This window comes from Desmodus rotundus, chromosome 11, assembly GCF_022682495.2.
Source record: "Desmodus rotundus isolate HL8 chromosome 11, HLdesRot8A.1, whole genome shotgun sequence".
NCBI classification, from domain to species: Eukaryota; Metazoa; Chordata; class Mammalia; order Chiroptera; family Phyllostomidae; genus Desmodus; species Desmodus rotundus.
This window is the reverse complement of record NC_071397.1, coordinates 96,539,437-96,562,433: the sequence shown is the minus strand read 5'-3', so window position 1 is coordinate 96,562,433 and position 22,997 is coordinate 96,539,437. Positions and strand designations below refer to the sequence as shown.

The window sequence follows — 22,997 nt, the reverse complement described above, 5'->3', positions numbered from 1 at the left end:
CGGACATTACTGAGCACATGTCCGATGCCAGGGAGGGTGGGTACAGTGAAGAACAAGACCTACCAAGTTCCTCCCATCATTCCAACATCACAATGAGAGAAACCAGACGTTATTGCACAACCAGCCCCCCAGATGTCTCCCAGATCCACAGTGCTCCTGTGGCTGAGGACCCCAGCAGCTGCCCTCTGCACCCCGGGCGTCTGCACCGTACCTGCTGCCAGTTCCCGCACTTGCCCTCTGGAGGTAGAAGCCGCCCTCGCTGGCTGTGTGGCCTGGAGCAAGAGATGGCTAATTCTATGGACAACAGCTTCCTCCTGTGTCAGATGGGGATAACAGAACCTACTGGACATGTGTGGGGATCAAATGAGCTGATGCAGGTAAAGCACTTAGCACAGTGCCTGGCAGCGAGCAGGGGCTTGATAAATGATGGTACTGTCTTCAGTACGTGCATCTTTAGTTTTAGGTAAATGACCGATCAGCTCAGCTACCACAGACTGGGGGGCCTAGATAGTGGAAATGCATTTCTCCTTGTTCTGGAAGCTGAAAGGCTGGCAGTCAAGGTCAAGGTGCCAGCGTGGTTCAGTTCTGGTGAGGGCTCTCTTCCTGGCTTGCACACAGCCACCTCCTACTGTGTCCTCCAGTGGTGGAGAGCCTCTTCTTCTTCTGACAAGGACACTGATCCCATCCTGAGGGCCCCAACCCCATGACCTCACCTAACCCTAATTACCTCCCAAAGGCTCCCCCCTGCCAAATGCCATCACACTTGGAGGCAGGACTCCAGCATGTGAATTTTAGGGGTACACAAACATTCAGTCCATAGCAGTATGTTCTTCTAAAATTTCTCTGGGCTTGACCCTTTTTTTAAATTTCTTGGAAATGACACATTCCTGAGAGCATTCATAGCTGAACTTGAGGCAGCAGAGCTAATCATTGTCCAAACTGTCCTCGATGTGTTATCTGCTCACAAAGAACAAAACATTCCTTCAGGCAGTGAGCTGGCCATTCTCCACTTGTGCCCTCAAATCCTTTCCCCGCCTTCCCCACCTTTCTCTGTGGCCCTGAGAGCTCTGTGAGGTCCCTTCGGCTGACTTTGATTAGGATGTGGCCGATTGGAGGCACTGGGGCACACGGAGGGCAGGAAGCAGGGCAGTCTTTTCCTTCTCTTTCTGCTTTGGTGCCCGCGTCTGGGGATGGCAACATCCTTACAGGTTACACCTCCCACCCCAGAGAACAAGCGCCTTCTGCCCGACTCCAGGTCTCCCTGGGCCCCCATTCCTCTTCACGCCCAGGGTTGATAATGGTTTCCCACCGCTGTAGCCTCTGGATGCCTTGACCCCTCTCACCAGTCTCCGCAACCCTGTCCGCTCCTCTGTAAAGAGTCCCTCCATTAAAAACAATCTTCTGTTGAAGAACCTGGGATGGTTTCCATCTCCTTCCTGCTGGGGCCCTGGTTGATAGATACACTTGCTATCAATTTTCCCACACAACCTGCCTCCCAATCAGTCATGCTCTTCGCTTAATAAAATACTTTCCATCACAAAAAAAGAAATCCCAGAATTTTGCACATGTGGCATTTGCAGGGTTATGCTGATAATTGCCGTAAGGGAAAGAGTTACTTTTAGCATTACTCGAAAGTGAGACAGAGAAATACAGTAAAGGAAATTCAGTCCTTGCTCATGGGTTGATAGATTAAGAAATATGGAAAATAGGAAGTTGGAAGCTGTCAGACAGGAATCTGCAGAATGGAGCTCTCCAAAGATCCTCTGCTGTCACCCTCCACCTTCTCACAGCGGCCTCCTGTAAAGCAAAATGCTAATTGTTTTTTTCAGGACTTGTGTTGCCCCTCAGACAATATTTAGGGGCTTCCATGAAGCATACCCTCCTCCCAACCCCAAACAATCTTGGGAATCAGGGAAATAAAATTACTCTCGAAGAATTCAACTTTACATCACTTGTACTGATCAGAGCAGAGAGATGCAAAGCCACCTTAAAAAGCAGAAGGACCCTTAGAACCGGAAGGCTTGGCTTTAGCGCGGCTGACTGTATTAAACTGCCTGGCAGGGGTGTCCAACCTGTGGCCCTCCGGCTTCATACAGCCCAGGATGGCTGTGACTGTGGCCCAACACAAAATCGTAAATTTACTTAAAACATTATGAGACTTTTTATGATGGCGTGTCACAGTGTATTTAATTCGTGGCCCAAGACAACTCTTCTTCTTCCAGGGTGGCGCAGAGACGCCAAACGTTTGGATGCTCCTGGCTAAAGCAAAAACATGCCATTCGGAAGAGGCAGCTAAAGGAGCTCTCAACAGCAGACACCCACTGTGCTCCAAGAACCACCGTGCACAGGGATGAGCCCGAAGGACTGGGAAGGTCCTGATACCGTTAGCGTGAGACAGACACCTCCGCGGAACTCAGCCGGATCCCATTAAATAGTCGATTCTTCTAATCCCCCGATTTCAACCCTGTGCTCATCCAGAAATATGTTTGCAGTAACGATTTTCGTATTTCAAAAGCAATGCATGTTCATTACAGAAATAGTTTAAAAATGTGGACAAAGTCCAGGGATGATGTTACTGCCTTGATTCATTTCCCCCGTGCCATTTCTCACACACGTAACTACACAAACACACAGAGAAACAAAAATAGAAATGTGTCTTCCTTACCGAGGGTTGGTTCAACTTGTTCTTTGCTTCATAATGAATAATGAACATCTTTGCTTGTCAAAAAATACGCCTTTGCTGCAGCAGGTTAATGGACACATTTTTTTTTAGGTGGAACAATCCTATAATTTATTTAAGCAGAGCTCCATTATTGCCCATTTCTCCCATTTCCATAATTTTGCAATTACCAACAATACTGCAAGAGACATTATTGAAGCAAATCTTTGCACTTCATTAGCCATTTCACTGCACAGATTTCCGACGGGCATGAGCACTGCAAGACTTCGGACGCATTCTCTCAGGTTGCTTTCCAGAAGATATTATAATTGCTCCAGTGTTTGCCCATTTTTATAGCTGATATATCATTAAGGTTATTTTAATTTGTACTTTTCTGATTATTAGTGAAGCTGAAATTTTTTTCGTAAATTTATTGGACATTTAAATTTCTTTCTTTGAATCATCCTGTTCATATTCTTTGCCCATTTTCATTGGTAAATAAAATGTCTCTTATTATAGAGGTCTTTATATTAATAAGAATTTAACTTTTATAGTATGTATTTGCAAATAGTTTTTCCTGTTTGTTTTTGCCTTTTATGAACATATGCTGTTTTGCCTTAAGCTCAGGCTCAGTTAGGAATGAATTTGACCTTTATGTTACAGAAAACCTAACTCCACTGGCTTAAAGTAAGAGGGCTTACCTCACATAACAAGCACCTATCAGAGAGGCAGCAGCTGGAAGTGGTTTACAGGGTAGGAATGTGAGGGCTCACGTCCCTGCCCTCTGTTGCCCTTCTCTTGCTTCTCATCTAATGATCACTAAATGGCTGCTGCAGCACTAGCCATCAGGTCTGCATTCCCAGCAGAAGGAGGAAGGATGGAGAAAGAGACAATATTAGCTGACTCTTGCTTATTCCCATTGGCCAGCACTGGTCACATGGCCACTCCCAACAGTAAGTGAGGGGCAGGCAAGGGTAAAGGAAAGATGGAATTAACTGAGCAAATCTACACTGAGCAGTTGTAAGAGTCATATAGTCAAATCAGTCTATATTTATTCCTTTGGTTTCATGCTTAGAAAGTTCTTCCCCAGCTCAAAAATGTGTTCCAATAAATAATCATCTGTATTTCTTCCCACTGTTTTTATGGTTTTATTGTAACATGAAGTAGGATTCAACCTTCTCTTTTCCAGGTAATTGGCCAGTTGTCCTAAAATCATTTTATTTTACTTTCTTCCCTGATTTAAAATAGCTTTTTACTAAGCTATTAGATACACTTAAGTCCATTTTGGCACTTATTATTCTGGTCCATGCATCTGGTTAGCCAGTCCTGTGCTGTGGCTAGGACTCTAATGTAAGTCATCATGCACTTTTTTTTTTCAACATTGCAGGACAAGTCCCACCCAGGGCACTGCTTTTACAAAAACTTCTTGACCATTCTGTTCTGGAAAACTTGTATTAGTATTGATTTGATGCTGAACTAACTAACCCCTGGGCCATATGTTTTTGTTTCCTCAGTTTCTCCTGGGATAGCTTTCTCTTTGTGCAGCCCCTTTCCTGGTTTAGGAGCAAGCTGCTCCTTTCAGGAAGAATCATTTCAGTGCGGCAGGGAGAGCTCCGGTGCGGGCCAGCCTGCACCCACCGTGGGAGCTTCGTTCCCGGTTATGCTCCGTGACCAGAGCATCTACATCCACAACCTTCAGCGCAGCGCTACTCTCTGCATTTTTAAGCACGTGCTGCCCGGGCTGTGGGGAGAGACCTCAGGTGCAGCACGGCCTCAGGTGCTTCCTTCCAGGTGTTGCAGAAGTCAACACGTTGGGCACAGGTGCTGCACCAGCTGTGAGTACGACCGACCTCATTGTCAAAGTCGTGGCAGGAGGAACTTTGTCAGAAGTTGACTGACAGTGTTACCCAGAGCCCTGTTGGACCCACCCATCTGTGATGTGGCCGCTTGTGGGTGCCGAGGGACAGCGGAGCAGGGCACGCAGGGAGAAGCCAGGGCCTGGGTCAGACATGACTCCTGGAGTGAAATGCACCAGGGGCTGGGGGCAGGCTTGTGGGGTAGAACTCACTGCAAGTAATAGTGCTCTTCAGCTCGTGGCTTCCTTGTAGGCCATGGCTTCTGGAGGCCATGGGGGTGGGGACGCATGTGGCACCTGTGCAGCTGTTCAATGACCTATTAACGTGAAACAACTTTATGTGAGAGAGGGGGTGTTTTTTCCATTCTATCAAAGAGGCCACAAGGGCTCGTGACAGTACCACGAAAGATCACTATAGTCACAGTGTGGCAGCCAGAAGAAGGGGGGCTGAGTAGGAGGAGTTACAAGACAGTTACGGGACACAGGAGAGAGAAGAGCAGAGTCTCAGCGAGAGGGAGTTGTCAGAACACGTGCTCCCATGCGGGTTGCGGATGGGGTGGACGACGCAGCAAGCGGAGCCCCCATTGGGCAGAGTTGCTGGCCTACAGATGGCTACCTTCGCGGTGGGTGGTGATCTTGCTCCAATGTGCTTTCCTTGTCCAGAGTAACCGGGTTGTGTGACGTGAAACATGGAAACCCCAGCGAGTGGAGCTGTGTCTAGCTGTTTTGCTCAGGACTGAGGTTGTGCTCGGCAGGCAGCACGTCACTGACTTTCTCCGGTCACTCTGCTCCCACAACCACAACACGCAGACTCCTGGAGGGGAATGTGCGCACGAGGCAGACGTGCCCAAGCCAACTGGTTGCTCTACAGTCAGGAGTCAAGATGGACCTGCTGCTGTATCTGTAATTAGGAGAATTTCAGTGACGTCCTTTCTGGATAAAAGATGATTTGCTACATGACCTCTCAAGGTCACTTTCATTTCCACAGTCATGCAACTCTGTGAAGCAACCAAATAAGGATATATAAATAGCAGGGCTTGAAATAGTACGTCTAATTCTACTGTAAATCAGTCTATTTTGATTTCTCGACTATACCAATTCAGAATGTGCTTTGGGGACTGTGTTTTTTTTCTGATTGATTGGAATGAAGTAGATTATTCATGACCATTTTGTCTCTCCCTCCCCTCCCCCCAACAAATAGCTCTCTTCTATCTTAGAATGTGAAGAAGAGCTCTAAATTGGACACGGAAGAGTGAGGTGTTATTTTTGGCCGAAGTATTGTAGAATTCCATCCTCCACCCCTGAGTGAAATCTGGTCTTTGCTCTTCCAACTGCCCTTTGGGTTCACACTAAAGGCAGAGCTGAGACATTGCATTTTAGATCTGACCTTGAGCTACCAGAGGAAGGAGAAGCATTGCTCTCTGTCCTCTAGGTGGAATAGCCTGATTTCTCCAAACTTAGCTAGATCGTAGAAGGGGGAGCACAAAGAACCCTAATGACCAGCTAGTTCAGTATTTCTCAAACTACACTCTACGGTGCACAAGACACTCCTAAACAAAGAATTCCACGGGCAAATAACTACAGAATCATTGTCTACTGTCATTCTTTTGAAGACTTTGAGAAGCTCTGAAGCAAAGAAACTTGTTATATTTTGTTTGTCAAACTGATTTGATCACAAAACCTTTCCCCCCACCCCTAACGAATGTCTAACAGCTTCTGGAACGGGCATGCCACGAAACATTTTGAAGAGTGCTGACCTCAATCCTGCCCTCATTTCACGGAGGAGAAAAATAAAGCCCGTATTAAGAGGCATGGAGATGACCATCCCCCTTTATTGGTAGGGCTGGGCACTGAGACCTTGGCTTCCAGACAACTAGTCCAGGCTCATTCTATCACCTTGAAAGAGGCATCATTAATGGTGGGGGCTTTGATGTCTCCCCCAGCACCTTTCATTGTCTGGAGTTTGAGGCTGGATTGTATTTATAGTGCACTCAGCAATGAATCCGTCAAACACTTTGAATGTTTTGAAAAGGGCATCAGGCCCTGTACAGTTGACCTAAATAAAACTCTGTCTTTTAAATGGCATGTAATTTACTGTATAGTGAAATATTTTATCGTGCTATATAATCCTGTTCTAAGAGCTTATTCCTTTTATACATAAGAGTCAATCAAAGGGGTCAAATCTCTTAAATATGTGACTGAGATGGAAATAGACTGACCAGCGAGAAGTAACCGTGGACCTTTCTTTTGTAATGCAAAGTGCAATAGTTGGTGAGCCAAAATTATTTAAAAATTTGTCTAAAGGCCATATATATTTGTCATATATATAAATATATATTTAAATAAAGTAAATTCAAGTGGTATAAGCAGGCTACCACTCTTCAGAAGCACTTTTCTGACTTATTTGCTGGATCCCAAAGGCATTTTGAATCTATACACACTTCTTTTACCACAAAAGTATTTCTGAGACTCTAGCCTGGATGCTTTAGGATTTTTCTCAAGATGTTTATTCTTCCTTAACACATTGAGGTACAAGATAGACTCACATCAGTTGGGATATGTTAAATTGGCTTCTAGCCTGTGAATATAAAGTTTTAAATGTCATGTTTCCAAAGCCAATTATGCTCACATGCTGCCTTTTTGAGAAGAGAAAAGGTGACCCTTCTTGGGGGTAGTAGCAGCCCTGCCTTGGGCACCAGGCTTGGTGAGCAGGATGCAGGCTGGCTTCCAGCCCCACCTGCCCCCCACCCCAGACGAGGCCCTCCTGCAAACGATCAAGTCACACACTTGAATGCAGGGGCCCATCTGCTTCCCTCCCTCTCCTCCAGCCCTCCACCCCTGTTGGGCTGAACCGCTTCCCACCTGCAGACCCAGCTTTCATCCTGACCTGAATCAGGCTCCGTCTGCAGACCTTGGTCCATGCAACTCGCCTTACTGACTCAGCACCATGGCGATCTGGGTCTGATAACTGGGCTCCTGACTGTGGCCTCATTTTAGTGCCCTCACTATTTTACCTGGGGTTGTGCCTTGCAAGGACCAGTTACCATTTCTGGATCTTCAGTTCTGGGCAGGTATGGGATGCTGTTACCCACGGATGAATCTCTTGGTGATGCCAGCCTTCCTGCCTGAGGGTGATGCCATGCTACCTCATTAGAAATCCTTATACTCCATCTCACAACTAGACCACCTGGACTACATCTCTGTCTTGCCAAGACCCACTAGGCACATGCTTTTTCCCCCAGAATGAGCCTACCTACTCCCGAGTCATTTGCCAGGGCCTCAGTTGCTGAGCCAATTTCTGGGAACTGACCCCATCCCCCCAGGCCCCCTCTGCATGCTGGGACCCGTCAGCCCAGGTTCCGCACAGACACAGACTGTCTCCTGGGCCCTCTCTGCCCACGTGGACAAAAGCAGTGGATATGCAGAGGGCTGACCGGAAGCACTGCAGATTTCATAAGAAATAAAAAGGTTGCTTTAGTCCACATTTTACTTATTAACGCAGAAAGTAGAAGAAATACAGTTAGAAAGAATACCAACCACAAGGGTTGAAATCTAAAGGACGCTTTGATAAAATTCTCACTTCCTTAGAAAAGTCAGGTTGTAGAATTACAAGCACAACAAGCCGTGGGCTGTGCCTCTCCACTTCACCACAGGAAACCGAGTGCCCAAGGCCAGAACAGGTGCTCCGTTAATATTCAATGAATGAATGAAAACAGATCAGTCTAAACACAGTAATTGATCATGAAAGCTCTCATTAGAATATGTAGTCACTCTCTCATCATACGTAGTATTAGTCCTATACTGTATTTTGGTAATGTTGTAGCTTATACTTTTAATACATCGGAATAGGAGAAGATAATTAATAAAAATAAACACAATAAACATATTAAGCGTTAATGATGCTGTGGTTGATATCATGGAACTCATTAGGAAATGTGAGTGAAACATGTGCCTGTGTATGAAATCCTGGCAAAATGGTAATGCAGAGACGGAAATGTACTTCACTTTTGGCAACGATGAAGGACTCCTCTATGACTGAGACACACGCAGGACTAAACATAGTGATGCTGTGTATTGTCGGAACACTTGACAACCTACAAAACGCCTGTACATATGCAATCACATTTGACGTTCACAAGCAGATAGGAGAATGTAGTTAAAGAAAAGTATACACATCCCTCTCTTGTAAGAAAATGTCTAGTGGCTTATGAACTACAACAGCTTTCAAAGTGATTTCTGCTTTATCATTAGCAGCAATGATTCACCTGATGGCATAGGAAGAGGTGGGAAAGGTACTCTGTACAGTAGAGAAAAATGGAAAGGAAGTAGCCTATAACAGCAACTTCCATTTACTGTGATGAAGACAGACTTCTATTATTCAACCGGGGACAGTTATACAATACAATTCTGAGAGATAAGTAATGAGATGCCGGAAGTGAGTAATGAGACTCGAGCTTTGGAAGTCTAGTTTCGGCTCAGGGAAGAGGAATCATTTCCACGCTTACCATTTATACTGCGCTGCATTGATTGTAGTGCACATCGAAGTAGCTGTAACTCTGGGAGCCCAGAGCAGCAATTGGGAAGAATGCAAGAGGCTGTAGGAACAGTAAACGGGGGGATACAAATTCTGCGTGGGTTCTTAGCCAGCTGAGAGTCCTTTCTTATGACATATGCTTCTCACTCCTGCTTCCTTGCTGTCCTACAAGGAACGTCATCACTGGGTGTCCTGCTGGGAGTTTGGTGAGTTACCCCGGAAACCTACGTAACATTTCTTTCTTTTTTTTAAAAGACTTTATTTATTTTATTTTTTAGAGAGGGTAAGGGAAGGAGAAAGAGGGAGAGAAACATCAATATGTGGTTGCCTCCTACATTCCCCCAACCTGGCCCGCAACCCAGGCATGTGCCCTGACTAGAAATCGAACCAGCAACCCTTTGGTTCGCAGGCCCATGCTCAATCCACTGAGCTACACCAGCCAGGGCGTAACATTTCTATTTAAACAGAAAAATCTTTCTTTTAAATAAGGTGACACATTTCTAAAGTATTTTTATCGTTTTCCTTCCTTTCTTTATTTACATTTTTGTTGATTGATTTTGGAGAGAGACAGGGAGGGAGGGAGAGAAACATCGATTTGCTGCCAGGGAGACGCTCTCACCAAGCTACCTGGCTAGGGCTGCATTCCTTTTTTTGTCCTTTTCACAAAAGTAATACAAGTCCCTTGCTAAAACTTTTTCAAGTATTATAGAAATATATACAAATGTTGCTTTGGTCAGCATTTTGCTTAAGGTAGAAAGTAGAAGGAATATAATTAGCACAGCAATTTTCGACCTGTGTGCTGCACGAATTTCAAAAACATGCCCATGCCTGACTATTTAGTCAGCAGCACTGACCTCTCTTCCTTTAGATAAAAAAGTGACAACAGCTGTCTGACGTGAATGTCCTGTCTGGAGCCATAAAATATACAGGTCATGTAATGGAGCCGCATCTTATTGGTCTCATCATAATAAGGTTGTGTCTGATTGGTTAATTCTTGGTACCAGAAATCCTTATATACAAGTATAGACATCTGATTTTTTTTGAAAAGTCACTTTGGAGCAACAAGGGTAGGTACTTACCATTTTTTTGCAGATCAATCAAAATTATATCTATTTTTTGTCAGAAAAGAAAAAAATATTTTTTGATGTACTGCAGAATTTTAGTAATTAATGAGTGCCGTGAGATGGAAGAGGTTGAAAATAGCTGAATTAGCAAGTTTTACCTCCCCACTAACTTCCTTCAAGTTAGCTTCTGTTAATAATTCAGTGTAAAGTCCAGGAGATCTTTTTTTCTATGCACACACTTAGTTAGTCCATAACTTTGAAAGATCTCTGCACTATATTTTGGACAAGTATCTTGTATCAAGCAGCAGGCAGAATGACTAATATATGACTCTTGTCAGGTTTTAGAAAGAATTCAGCCTCATATCGTAAGCAGAGAGAAATTGAAGCTTCAAAAACATGTTTTAAAAATAAATGGAAGAAAACCCATCATTATTTGGATCTAGCTAGAGTGAGGGCTACCCAAGTTTTGGGGAACTTGAACGCTAGCAGGTTTCTAGCTGTCAAAATTTGAAATCAAATCTTCAGGGACCAAAATGACTGAAGTAAGAATGTGGTCAGACGCATGGCTCGTGTAGACTGCAACAGACTAAAACAAACACCAGAATAGCAACAGAGAGCGTCTCAGAGAAACTTGCTTTCCCAGCAGCCCTTTTGGCTTGCAGGAGATTTCTGTTACATCCTCCTAAAAGGGAATCATGCTCCTACGGAAATGACAGTCCTGCTCGGACTGCACAGAGCGCAGAAACTGCCCAACTTTCTGTTCACTGGTTTCCACGCATGCCGGGAAATGCTTGTGTTGCTCCTTCAGAACTAGCATCCCTGTCCTGTAGAGACCGTGCTCCCGTTGTTTCCTAGTCATCTGTTTGGAGCTGGCATAATGCTTTCCTATGGAAACCAGGCTGTGCGGGATTTTGGGTTCCGAAAGCAGGCCAGATACTCAGGTGGCACCTGAGGTACCTAACTGTGTACACTGTAGAAAGATGAGACCTTGGGTAACACTGTCTTTAAAGTATGTTTTCTTTAAGCATTCTAACTTGGGACACCTGGGATGTGGTTCTAATCTCAAGGCCAGGAACTCCCCATCCCTGTACTTTGCAGGTGTCTCAGGCCCTGGAACCCCCATCTCCCAAGACCTGGGACAGAGCAAGTAGCAGGAGCCTGGGGCAAGTGAGGAATGGCTTATAGTTTCCCACAAGCAAGTGCTGTCCAATGAGCTCTCAGGCCCTCCTCCTCTGGGCGTGCATCTGAGGAGGATCTTCAAATTGCAAATTGCTCACCTATGTCAAAGATTACCCATTGGTTTACTCTAATTGCCACCTTCGCCCTCTGTATTCCGGGAAAGTAGGAAGGAGGAAAATTGTCATTTACTCGGCCAGTTAGAAAGAAGGTAGAACTTTGTGGGCTGCATCCTCAAGAATAAAAGCAGGGTTTGTAGTTACTGTCTCAAAATAGAGACAGCTGTAGAGTACAGGACCCTGTGCTGTCCCTAGATTTAAAGATGTTATCATCTATCCTGTTCCTTTCAGTAAATAGTAATACAATCCTTAAAATAAAACGTTTCTGTGCTTTTTGGGGAGACGGCAAAGACAGGGTTAGTGGAGGAAGCTGCACATTTTCTCTCTAAGTGTTAAAGTGGATTTTAAGAGGTGTAACCTGGAGGAATTTGGCAGAGAGAAGATGTTCTCCAACTGGAACCACAGCATCGGCGTCACCTGGGAACTTATTAGACATGCAAGTTCTCAGGCCCCACCCTAACGCAACTGAATCCAAAATTCTGGGAGTGAGGCCCAGCTGTGGTAAGCAAGCCCTTCTAGGTGATTCCAGTTATCAAGGTCCAGCTCGAGGACCAGTGGGCAGTGGGTGAGGCCTCAACAGTCCTAAATTTAGTGCTTCTAAATCCTGGCTCTGCCACTTAATAGCTGGGTTGAACAAGTTAATCTCAGGAACCTGGTGAGGTAGGTACTATCAGTTTCTTTATTTTACAGATGAGAAACTGCACTATAGACAGCCTAAGTAACCCAACCAAGTTCATATAGCTGAAAAGTGGTTTAGGACCTGAGCCCAGGTTTTAGCTACTAATTACATTTCACTGATGCAAAAAGTGATGCATCCATTTAATCATTCATCCAATATTTATTTAATATGCACGACTAGGGAATACACTGAGAGGTGGGGAATAAAAAAATGAATAAAGGACTCCGGTCAAGATGGAGGCATAGGTAAACACAGCTTGCCTTCTCATACTACCACAACAAAAATTACAACTAAACTACAAAACAATTATAACCCAGAATCATCAGAAAATTGAGCTGTATGGAAGTCCGACAACCAAGGAATTAAAGAAATTACATTCATCCAGCAGGGTAGAAGGGGTGGAGACACACGGAGACACACAGGGACAGAATGGGTGGTTACACACCTATGCGTGTTGGATAAGAATTGGGAGAGATCCCTCAGAAGCAAAGGATCCCAGCCCAATACCAGACCACCCAGCCCAGGGTTCCAGTGCCGGGAAGATAAGTCCCCAGAATTTCTGGCTGTAAAAACCAGTGAAGGTGGGGTGGTGGAAGAAACTGTGGGATTCTCAGGCATCTCCTCTTAAAGGGCTTGCAATGGACTTAGGACTTATGTAGACTCACTCCCTCTCTGGGCTCCAGCACAAGGGCAGCAGCTTGAAGGGCACTGGTGGCATATGAGGAGAAACTGAAGTGTCTGGCATCAGGGGGAGTGTTGGGGGATAACTTCATCCCAGACAAAACTCCAGAGGCCAGGCAGTGGCACCATCCCCTTTCTGAGGCCTCCCCACACACAGAGCCACAGAGCGGTGACACCATATCTGAGCCTCCTTCAGCCTGGTTCACCTGGGTTACCCTGCCCTGGGGATTACCTAAGGCTCCACCCTCTCCAACTTATGGGTGCACTTTTCTATAATAGGCCATTCCGCTAAGACAGGAAGTCAAAGCAGCTCTCCCTAATACATAAAACAAACATAGGGAGTCTGCCAAAATGAGCAGACAAAGAAATATGGCCCAAATGAAATAACAGAACAAAACTCCTGGAAAAGAACTAAATAAAATGGAGACAAACTCTGATAGAGCTTTGAGCTCTATCAGAAGCAGAGTTCAAAACACTGGTTATTAAGATGCTCAAGGAACTCATCGGCTACTTCAATAGCATAAAAAAGACCCAGGCAGAAATGTAGGTCACACTAAGTGAAATAAAGAAAAATTTACAGGCAATCAACAGTGGGGTGGATGAAGCTGAGAATCAAATCAATGATTTGGAATATAAGGAAGAAAAAAACATTCACTCAGAATAGCAATAAGAAAAAAGAACCCCCAAAACAAGGATAGGCTAAGGAGCCTCTGGGAAAACTTCAAACATACCAACATTCGAATCATAGGGGTGCTGGAAGGAGAAGAGAAAGAGCAAGAATTGAAAACTTATTTGAAAAAATAATGAAAAAAAACATCGCTAATTTGGTGAAGGAAATAGACATTATAAGTCCAGGAAGCACAGAGAGTCCCAAATAAGATGGATACGGAGGACCACCCCAAGACACACCATAATTAAAATGCCAAGGGTTAAAGATAAAGAGAGAATCTTAAAAGCAGCAAGAGGAAAGTAGAGTTATCTACAAAGGAGTTCCCATAAGGCTGTCAGCTGATTTCTCAAAAGAAGCTTTGCAGGCAAGAAGGGGCTGGCAAGAAATATTCCAAGTGATGTAAAGCAAAGACCTACAACTTAGATTACCATATTCAGCAAAGCTATCATTTAGATTGAAGGGCAGATAAAGTGCTTCCCAGACAAGGTAAAGCTAAAGGAGTTCATCATCCCCAAGCCATTATTCTATGGAATGTTAAAGGGACTTACTTAAGAAAAAGAAGATAAAAACTATAAATATTAAAATGTCAATAAATTCACAACTATCAACAATTGAATCTAAAAAACAAACTAAGCAAACAAGCAGAACAGGAACAATCATAGATATGGAGATCATTTGGAGGGTTATCAACTGGGAGGGGAAGGGGGAGGATGGGGGGAAATGTGCAGGGATTAAGTACAAATTGATAGGTACAGAATAGATGGGGGACGTTGAGAAGAGTATAGGAAATGGAGTAGCCAAAGAACATATGCATGATTCATGGACATGAACAAAGGGAGGGGACTGCCAGAGGGAACACGGGTACTGGATGGAAGGGGGCAAAAGGGGAAAAATTGAGACAACTGTAATAGAAAAATCAATAAAATATATTTAAAAATAAAAATGAATAAAGATTTCCATCCCATCCTCAAATTCATTACTTTTTTTTTTTAATTGAGAATAATGAACAAGTGACAGGTTGCCTCATTTTAAAAGATTTTGTCATGTGTCTGTCTGAGAGGCTGAGAAGATTTTCTCCTGTCAATGGCCATTCACAGAATCCACCGCCGTTAGCGAATCAGCTCCCAGCCTGTGCAGAGCGGGCCTGCCTGCGGGCTGCCAGCGTTTCCAGGCCGGATCCGCTCCAGGCAGCCTTGAACCCTCCAGCGAGGTCCTCCGCTCTCCCTGCCCCGTATTGTTCACTTCCGTGCAGCTGTAATAGCCATGCACTCCCCTCCGCAGGGAAGGAGGCGCGTTACCCAAGAGCTGACTCTCTTCCAGGGATGGAACCTGTCATTTATTTACACCTGTTTCCCAGAAAAATGACAGGGCTAAAAAAGGAAGCCCACTTCTTAGAATCGTGAGGTGTTGCCGCAGGCCGAGCCCTTGTAAGAGCTCCAGGTCTTGAAGCAGGCAGGACCCTGAGACGGGTGGCGGACACTGCCCCGGGGGCGGGGGAGGGACGCCGCATGCAGCCGCCCCCCGCTCCCCTCCCGGCTGCGGGGAGAAGAGAAAACACGCGGGGACGGCGATCGGTCCCCGGGCAGATATTCAGGTTGTACACGGGAAAGGGAGAGCGGAACCTTTCTCCTCCGCCTCGCTGTCGCTTCCAGCCGGGCCCGGTTGTCGCCGGACGCAGTAGTGGAAGCTTTATTATAAATATGGAGCCCGCAGGCCCTGAGGCTGGGGGACGGTCCTCCGGGTTGGAGGCCCCGGGATCCACTGACGACCAGCTTTTCCTGCTGAAAGGTGTGGTGCGGTGAGCTGCGGGGGGGTCGGGCGAGCTCAGCCCCAGCTCTGCCTGCTCTGGAGCGGACGCTCCCACTGTCACCTGCCCTGGGAGAACTTCGCCTGGGTCTGCCCTAGAGTTTAGACCTGGGGGTCTCGCGGCCCTGGTGGGTCCGTGCTCGCGCCGGGTGGAGCCTCCCCTGGCCGCGGGGGCGGGGTTGGGGGTGGAACTGGTTCCGCGAGCCGTTGTGTGTCCTGCTAGTCTCCCATGCCCTCTGCTGTTTCTCCCGCGCCCTCCTCCCGGTGGGCTTCAAGTGTACGGTTCTGGAGTGCACGATCTGTGCATTGCATTGTGTGCTCCCCACACAGGAAGAAGTCTAGTCTCCTTCTGTCACCATATATTTGACCCCTTTACCCTTTACTATCTCCACTCCTTCCTTCTGGTAACCACCATACTGTTGTCTGTGTCTATGAGTTCTTGTCTATTTGTTGCTTTCAGTTTTAAATCCCACAAATGAGTAAAATCATATGGTTCTTGACTTTTTGTCTGACTTATTTCTCTGAGCATGATATTCTCAAGATCCATCTGTCCCAGTGAAGGGTCCCTGTGCCCATTCTCTGCACTTGGGAATGATATCTCAGAATGATCTCAGGAACCAGAGGTCATGGGGTCATGCCCTATCAGAGGCCCTATCATTTACCTCTGATAAATGATGGCAAGAGCTGCTTAGCCATCAGTTCTGGAATTTCTAGAGTAATTTTGAATGTAATTTAAGTAGTACCTGAAATTGAACTGTGTACATCTTTTTAACTGCAAGGTTTTTTGTTTTCTTTCCTTAATCTCTCTCCCCATCCTCTGTCCCCTACCCCCAAAACTCTTGGCAGGTGGACTTTTCCTAGGTACTGTTGCTGCTGCAGGAATGCTGGCTGGATTTGTTACAACATTATCATTGACTAAAAAGAGAAGCCCTGAATGGTTCAATAAGGTTTGTGACACCGAAATTCATTCATTGCATTGTTATTGTTTACAAGTAAATAGCTAATTTGCATAAGAAAAAGACACTATCAGTGGCCTTTCATAGTGCTTTTAGAAGTAAACCTATATACACCTCACAGTTTCAAGAAGTGCACAAATTAATCAAGTCTTTCTTAAAGAAAGATACTTATGTGCTTTCTTAAATTTTAGCAGAACAAGACTTTGAAAGCTCAACCAGTACATTTTCTATTTCCAACGTGAGTTTAGATCTAAATCTAGGTACTTCACTGTCAGTTGTTAGAGGCCCCAATAGTTCATGTACAACTAAGAAAGGAAAAGTGATGCCAATTAAACTCTTGACACAGTATTGATTGCAAGAGGCATTTCTATTTCAGAGATGCCAAAGTGTTCAAATGAAGTGCATCTCAGTATGGATGAAAAACATGTCAGCTCCTTGAATTCAGAGATCATATGTGCTTGTGCATTGCTGCAGTAGGTGCAATAATGCACATAGTAGGTGCTCAGTAAATTTTGACTGAATGACTGTAACGTGTTTCAGGCAAAAGACCCTTACTTCACAAGCCAGACTGAGCAGTCACCGTTGTGGTCCTGTGTAGTGCATTTACCTAGCTGCAAAATTGTCTTCACATTTGCTCATAGATACTTGTTCTTAGGTATTGTTCTGCCTCTGCCCTCTCCTGGTTTTATCTGTTACAATACTTCATTGCTTCAACACCTGTAACTTGGGCTCTTTTATGGGCTATAGCTAGCTATAAGAGATACAAAAATAAAAAACATAAGAGAAACAAAAATAAAAAGCCAGCTAGCTCTGGTGCAAGAGACAGATATTAAATAAATATTCACACAAATAACTACATAATTACAATTTGATGTTTGCTCTAGAAGAACAGTGTTATGGAAAAAATCATAAACCAGCTGAATCCCTTTCTATTTCTATGTATCTTTAATAACCTAATAACCATACTTAAGCTTTATGAATATTGTAATGGTAAGAGACCACATTTAAAGTGCAACTGGGCCCCCTTCTGATTACTCAGGGCTTATGCAGAACTTCCCAAATTATTTCTATGAACTGCATGGTGATTTCCACCTATATTATGCAATATTTTCAGAGCAGAAATTACCTTGTGGCAAAAATTAGTAAGACCTGGTAGCAGTGCTTTAATAGTAGAGTTTGGGTTCATTTCTAAGCTTCAGTTTTCACATTAACCTTTGACAGATCTTTCTGAGTAGCTGATGAAAACTATGAATTCTCTCTCAGGGAAAAAAAAAACCCACAAGTGTTCACAAGTTGCTTTTGGCTTTGTGGTTCTAAGATTTGATTATCACATGTGCTCTTTATGGTCTAACATGGTTTTCACACTGTGGTCCACAGAGCGCTGGGGATGCTTGAGACCATCTTGGGGGTCTATAAAGTCAAAACTTTCCATAATGATGCTAAGACATTTGGACTGATGGTCCAGAGGCGGGGCAGGGCGGGGGGCACTGCTGGTACCATGGTGTAATCAAGGCAGTGGCCCCAAGCTGTGCCAGCAGTCATTGTGTTCTTCATTACCATGTGCTTATAGTTTAAAAGAACCATCACTGTCTAAGAATGTCCTTGTTGAAGCAGTAAAATTGTTTTATTGACTCTTGACTCCTGAACATACCTCTTTAATATTCTGTGTGAAGAAATGGGAAGTCCTCCTAACGCACTCTGCTTTGTATCAAAGAAAGGTGTTTTTCTCGAGGAAAAGCAATTGAGTTACTCGATGAACTAGCTGCTTTTTTTCATGTTACATTGTTTTTACTTGAAAGAACAACGGACAAACTATAGTTATGCAGTAGAGGGTATATGACATACATTTTCTTTAAAATGAACAACACAGACCAGTCTCTTCAAGCAAGCAATTGTCAGTGTATGTTGCCAATGGTAAAATTTGAGCTCTTAAGTGAAAATTAGATTTCAGAAAACTTTTATCTACCTTTATGGGCTTGACAGCTGCTCAGTACTTAAAGGCTTTTCTGATGAGATTTGTGGTGATATTAATGAACTGATTTTTAAAAATATTTAACAAATGGTGTCAACATTAGAAAGATCTGTGTAACTTGGTAAATCAACATTTTCTGAATGATCATGATGCATGGATAGAAGTTTCATTCAAAGTGCAAAATAAACTAATGGGTCTTAATGTAACAAAGCACAAAAAATTTACTGATATGACTTCAGATTCCATATTGCAGCTAACCTTTCAGAAGCATTTTGGTGTAGTACCATAGCATGAAGGCTGTTACAATGCTCCACCCATTTCCAACCACATATCTGTGCGAGTGTAGATTTCACTGCAACCAAGAAAACGTATTGCAACAGATGACCGAAGGCAGAATGTGGGTATATGAAAATCCAGCTGTCTTTTATTAAGGCAGACATTTAAAGGATTAACAGAAATGGAAAACATTGCCTTTCTTTGGACTAAATTTAGTTTTTTTTAATAAGGTATTTTTTATAAAAATATATTTATATTACTCTATTATGGGTATGTTTTAAAGTGAATCAAGTAAAATTCATTAAAAAATTAAAAATTTTTAATTTTAACTTTTTAATCCATTAAACATTGATAAATATAATCCATACAATCAGAAATCTCCGAGGCTCAAGTATAAATGGATCCTGAGACCAGAAAGTGTGAGCACCGCTGTTCTGGATGGTTCATATATTACGTAAAGTTCTGCCTCCCCTCTGGGAAAACATCTGAACTAGAGCCTTACTACCGATTCAGACTGCTTAAGAGGTAAAGTTTTGGGGGGAGCTCAGAGGTTCTGCAGCGGTTAATGAGTGTATGCTGGACAAGCGCCGGTTTAAGAATACTACCACTTAGGTAGTGTGCTTCAAAGTCGCTGCCTGAAAAGTGTTCTTGGATGATAACTGACATTTGAGCGCTTATCACGTGCTGGCTGCGTTCGCGGGGTTAGGAGTCGTTTAACCCCCATCACAGCCCTGTGGGGTGCTGGCTTCTACTGTGTCCCCGCTAAGGCACAGAGGGGTTCGCCAACCTGCTCACCATGGCGCTCTACCCAGCTTTGATTGTGTCTGGGGAATAAATAATGCTATTTTTTAAAGCAATTTTTTATTTAAATAGACTTCTGTCCACTAGCCTGGGAATCTAGGTCTTAATCATAATACAGATTAAAATTGCAACCCAAAAGGACTTGAAAATGGTCAACTTTCAGATGGGGGTGGATTACTTACACTGCTGTTATTTTAGGAGGATGAGAACCTTTCCTTTAATGTCTGTCTTAGCTGAGTCTCAGCTAGAAACTAGGAGTGGAGAGCAATAGTAAATGCTGAATGAATACTCTTTTTTTTTTTTTTTGTCCTTTGTATAAACTGAAGGGGAAGGTGCAAGCTAAGGTGGCCAAAAAATTCTACTCCTGAGTGTCTTTGGTTGATCTATGAAAATAGATCAAGGTTTTTGAGATAAACTGGTACATTTCACATTTGTATAACATCAGTCTCATAAAATCATTGTGAAGCACTATAAGTGGAAATAATGTGCACATTATATGTCTGTTTTGTTAAAACAATTGAAGAAAATGCAGAATAACGTATAAACACATACAGATGGTTTACTTATCTGCAATGACGCGGTGCCCCACCTCTCCGTAATACAGCACGGTAAAGGTAACTGTGAGCTATGTCAAGACCCATGTGTATAATGAGCAGGTAACAAAGACTAGTTATCATCTTCTGCTATAGCTACAGCTTCTGAGAAATTATAAAAAGAAATCTTTTAAAAATACATGTATGTTAAAAAAAAAACAACCAGCTATCTATAAAGAAGTATCATAATGTTGTATCAGGTAAGAATACCCTATAGGGGAAATAATTAGATTGAACATTCTTTTTAAGTATCAGTTTGATATACCAAATTCAGCCCCAGATGAACTGACAAAAACTGAAAACGTGGACGTTATTCTTAGGTGTGTAGCTGATGGATGTTCTGACAAACTGAACAGTTTACTCTTGATTGTTCCTACATCTTGGAATAACAGACTTGTTCTTGTTGCCTGCTAGCGGACCCCCATGTCTTCAGGCATAAGGTTAAAAATACAGTTCCCACCTAGAAAAGAATTTTTCTGTTTTATGTGGGATATTAAATGCCATAACTACAATGTGATTTGTTAAATTCAACTTCCATATGCACATGCTCATTTCCATTTAAATTAAGAAATAATGTGGCAGCGAGGAAAAATGTAGCTTTCATTAAACATATATGTGACTAGCATTTGTGTTTATAGCAAAAGATCTTTTAAAGCAACTTTTTTTTTTTTTTTTGCAAGTCAGCCTTTCCCTGCAGCAAGTCAACCAGTGTTCATTTTGAAAATTCTGAGCAGGGTTTCCGATGGTCACATGACCTGCACTCCTGGGGCCGGGGGAAGCTTGTAACTAGACTTTTAAAAACTTAATAAAGATAGATCAATTTTTAATATTGTTTCCACAAAAGTTCGTTTTTGGAAGTATGGAGACAATAGCTAAGAATAACTCACTTCATCTCACAATCAGTTTCTGAAGGCTGGCACACAAATATAGCATGCACTGTTTTTTAAAAAGTCTGAAAGTTTGACAAAACTAAGATTTTATTGGGAATATTGCTATGTCATTAGGGGTTCTTTTATATGTAGGTACCTTTTTAACTTAATTTAGCCAAACAAATGTGGGTTTATGTAGACTTTTTAAAATATATGTACATATATAATACATATATAATTTGTATCCTTCCCAGAGAAATAGGGAATTTTTAATTTAAGTTTCTAAAATAAAATTTAGGCTAAAGCACCGAAAGCTACTCCAGTTTAGTAATATTTGGTTGACAGTACTGCTTCTGGATGAGAACTCAGGCCAGTTAGAACTCAGTGCCTTTTTGTGCTCTAGGGAGCCACTCTGAAATTACAGCATGGGAACAGAGGAGTAAGATACGGGGGTGTATTGTTTTTTATCACAGACAATGGCTATACAAAGTTCCTGAATGTTTTTTGGGTCTAAGGCGTATCTTAAAACAGTGTAAGTGGGCAAATACTGAGTACCTGCCAGGCCTAGGCGTGTGCTAGGCACACGGGGGGTGCAGTTCCCGTGTGCCGTCAGTGACATTCACAGCCACAGGGTATACGTGTAAAAACGCCTGCGTGAAGAAATGTGCTGAACAGTGTAAAGAATTCTTCTAAGACAAAAAAGGACAAGTGAATGGAAATACATTTCCAGGGGAAGACAGGATGTTACACATTTGCTAATTCGTTTGGTGTCATTCTAATGAAAATGCCAGTGAATGGACATTTTCACCAATTGTTTGGGGAGAAATCTTGACAGAATGTTCTAGGATTTTTCTGGAAGAAATAATAGGCAAAAGCAACAAAGAAATTTTTGAAAAAAGTAATGAGTATGATGTACTTTCTGGATATTAAGACTTTTTATTCTATAAATCTGTGTGATTCTGGCATAAAAATAGACAACAAGTTAGTTGTGCAAAAATAGCTTATAAATAAGCCTCTCTATATAGGTTTTTCTAATAAATTGGGAGGGGAAGGATTAATCAATTAGATTAGAGTGGGGTAGTTGCAAAGCTTTTTGGGAAGTAAACTCCCTTGAGTCATTAGCTCCCATCAAAACCAAAATAAATATCAGATGAACTAAAAAGTTAGTGGTAGAAAGAAGAGACACTTTTAAAACAAAAATACAGCTAACAGAGAAGAGAAATGACTGTAATTTTAGGATAGGGGAAGTTTTAGTAAGCTTAAAAGCATTAGAATGCATCTTTGATCAAAGACAAAAACTAAAAAACAAAATACAAGGAATTAAAAGTAAAGCAAACTAGGAGAATAGGATAGTACATATCATAGGTGTAAGGGTTGAAGATATCAATATATAAAGAGAATATACAAATAAGGAAATTTCAGTGGGTAAATAACAGGAATATACAATTCAAAAGGCATAAACATTGGGTTCATAACTTGGGAAAATGTGCATTCTCACTAACAGGAATGTAAACTATAAATGGTTTTATATAAATTTGAATCATTTCTTTGGGGCTATTTTTGTAGATGTTGCTTTTTTTTACATTAACTTCGAACACCCCCCAAATATTTATTCTTTCTGAAGTGTTGATTCTCACCCCAGCCTTTCTGCCTTCCCTGCAGGGGAGCCTGGCAACCGCTGCCCTGCCGGAAAGCGGGTCGTCCCTGGCCTTGCGAGCCCTGGGCTGGGGCTCCCTGTACGCATGGTGTGGGGTTGGCGTGATCAGCTTCGCCGTCTGGAAGGCTTTAGGAGTTCACAGTGTAAGTAACTACAGTCCTGTAACCGGTGTCTGGAATGTTTATCCTGCTTTCTGTGTCCAATCTTCCCGACTCTCAAATTTGTACAGTTTGTTCATTATCTTAGGGAGTGACGACAGAGAAGGTGACTAAATTCTTACTAATAACTAGGCAACTCCTCATGATTAGTAAATGATATAAGTAATTTACATGTTTAAAGGTGGTGGAACTTTAAATGTAGTTAACTAATGACTAATTCATAGCAAATGTTCATTCTATATAAATTGTCACTAGCTACTTGCTCAGTGAAATTATCGACTTTGGAACAACTTTCTATGCTTTTCAACATCCATGTACATAAATATTCTTCTAAAGCAGTTAAAGCACTGTAAAATTTTAATTTAAATTATTAATATAATAATAACACATTATGGGAAAAATTTAAAAAGCCTATGTGTGTGTGTGTATAATTTAGACTACAAGCTAAAAAGCTATCCATTTAGAATGACTG

The 22,997-nt window shown here is 42.8% G+C and overlaps 1 protein-coding gene across 1 annotated transcript in view; it reads left to right on the top strand.

Moving 5' to 3' along the window:
- The first annotated feature begins 14,769 nt into the window (after positions 1-14,769).
- The window catches only part of TMEM242 (transmembrane protein 242), a 28,696-nt gene continuing 20,468 nt past the window's right edge, over positions 14,770-22,997 (top strand). The window contains exons 1-3 of the mRNA XM_024551997.4: positions 14,770-15,225; positions 16,090-16,190; positions 22,373-22,510. Of these exons, the coding sequence (XP_024407765.2) occupies positions 14,946-15,225; positions 16,090-16,190; positions 22,373-22,510 (519 nt within the window). The 5' untranslated portion in view covers positions 14,770-14,945. The remainder of the gene's footprint in view (positions 15,226-16,089; positions 16,191-22,372; positions 22,511-22,997) is intronic.